Consider the following 1,041-nt stretch of genomic DNA (forward strand, 5'->3'; position numbering starts at 1 on the left):
CAGCGCCGCACCGCAGAGCCGCCACTGGCCGCCAGGCGAGGGCTCGGCCCAGCCGCTCTCGACCATCGCCCGGCACGTCGCGTCGTGGAGATGGCGCTCGTTGTTGCGTGCTGGACCGACCGCCTCCGCCGCCTCCGCCGCCTCCGCCGCCCCAGCGGCCGCGCCACCCTGCAGCGCGAGAAGCTCGGGCCGGACGGGAGCCTGCTCGTGCACGAGAGCACCCACGCGGCAGGTGGCCCGGTGCAGCTCGCCCCGGAGCGCGCGCTCCTCCTGCTCGAGAGGGTTGAGTCGGTCGGCCAACTCTCGCTTCGCTCGCGCCGCCGCAGCTCGCGTCTCGCTGCTCGAGCCAGGAGCCCTGGCGGCGGTGGCCGCAGAGGCAGCCTCTGCGCCCGCCTCAGACCGCACGGCGCGGATCCGCTGCAGCTGCTCACGCCACCGGCTGTCCAGGTCGACAACGGCGGTGACCGCGTCGACGCTGGCGCCGCGCCGGCGCTGTGACTCGCGCGCGACGTCCGGATCGCCACCCGCGTCGACTCGAAAGGCATTGAGGTCGAGCATATAATGCGTATTGTATATGCCGTGAATGACCTGGCGCGACGCCTCCCTTGCCCGAGATCGTCGCGGCGTGTGAGCGCCCTCCCAGGCCGCCTGCTGGTCTCGAGCGCGGCTGGCGCACGCCTCGGCCTCCGCCGCACCCCACCGCGTGGCGGAAACGAGCGCCACGGAAGAATTCTTAAGGCGCCTCGGGCCAGTTGAGGGGGGAAACCCAGCCCGCCCCCTAGAGCTCCAGGTAAGGCCCAGGTGTGGCCTAGGGCATCAGAAGCGACCAAGAGGAGTCCAGTCTGAGCCATAGAGCCCATGTCTTTGCCCCCGAAGGTCGCGTTCAAATGCCCGGAACGGACGTCACAGTGGTGTCCGGCCGGCGCGATCACCGAGCTGTGACGCTCAGGGAAGACTGATGAGGTGCTAGTTTCTTTGGCCAGGGCTGGCCTTCCCCCCAGGCTGGATCAGCTGAGCAAGGTTGGGGAGAATCCTATAGTG

General features: G+C 69.9%; 1 protein-coding gene across 1 annotated transcript; it reads right to left on the reverse strand.

Annotated features, from left to right (window-relative positions):
* Window positions 1-167: 167 nt before the first annotated feature.
* EMIHUDRAFT_260496 (hypothetical protein) lies at window positions 168-558 on the reverse strand (the record flags this gene model as incomplete). The annotated part of the gene is made up of 1 exon (XM_005791509.1): window positions 168-558. A coding segment is annotated over one exon (391 nt), but the record flags the coding sequence as incomplete, so codon positions are not given.
* Between the last annotated feature and the right edge of the window lie 483 nt (window positions 559-1,041).

Source organism: Emiliania huxleyi (genome assembly GCF_000372725.1).
Source record: "Emiliania huxleyi CCMP1516 unplaced genomic scaffold EMIHUscaffold_11164, whole genome shotgun sequence".
NCBI classification, from domain to species: Eukaryota; Haptophyta; order Isochrysidales; family Noelaerhabdaceae; genus Emiliania; species Emiliania huxleyi.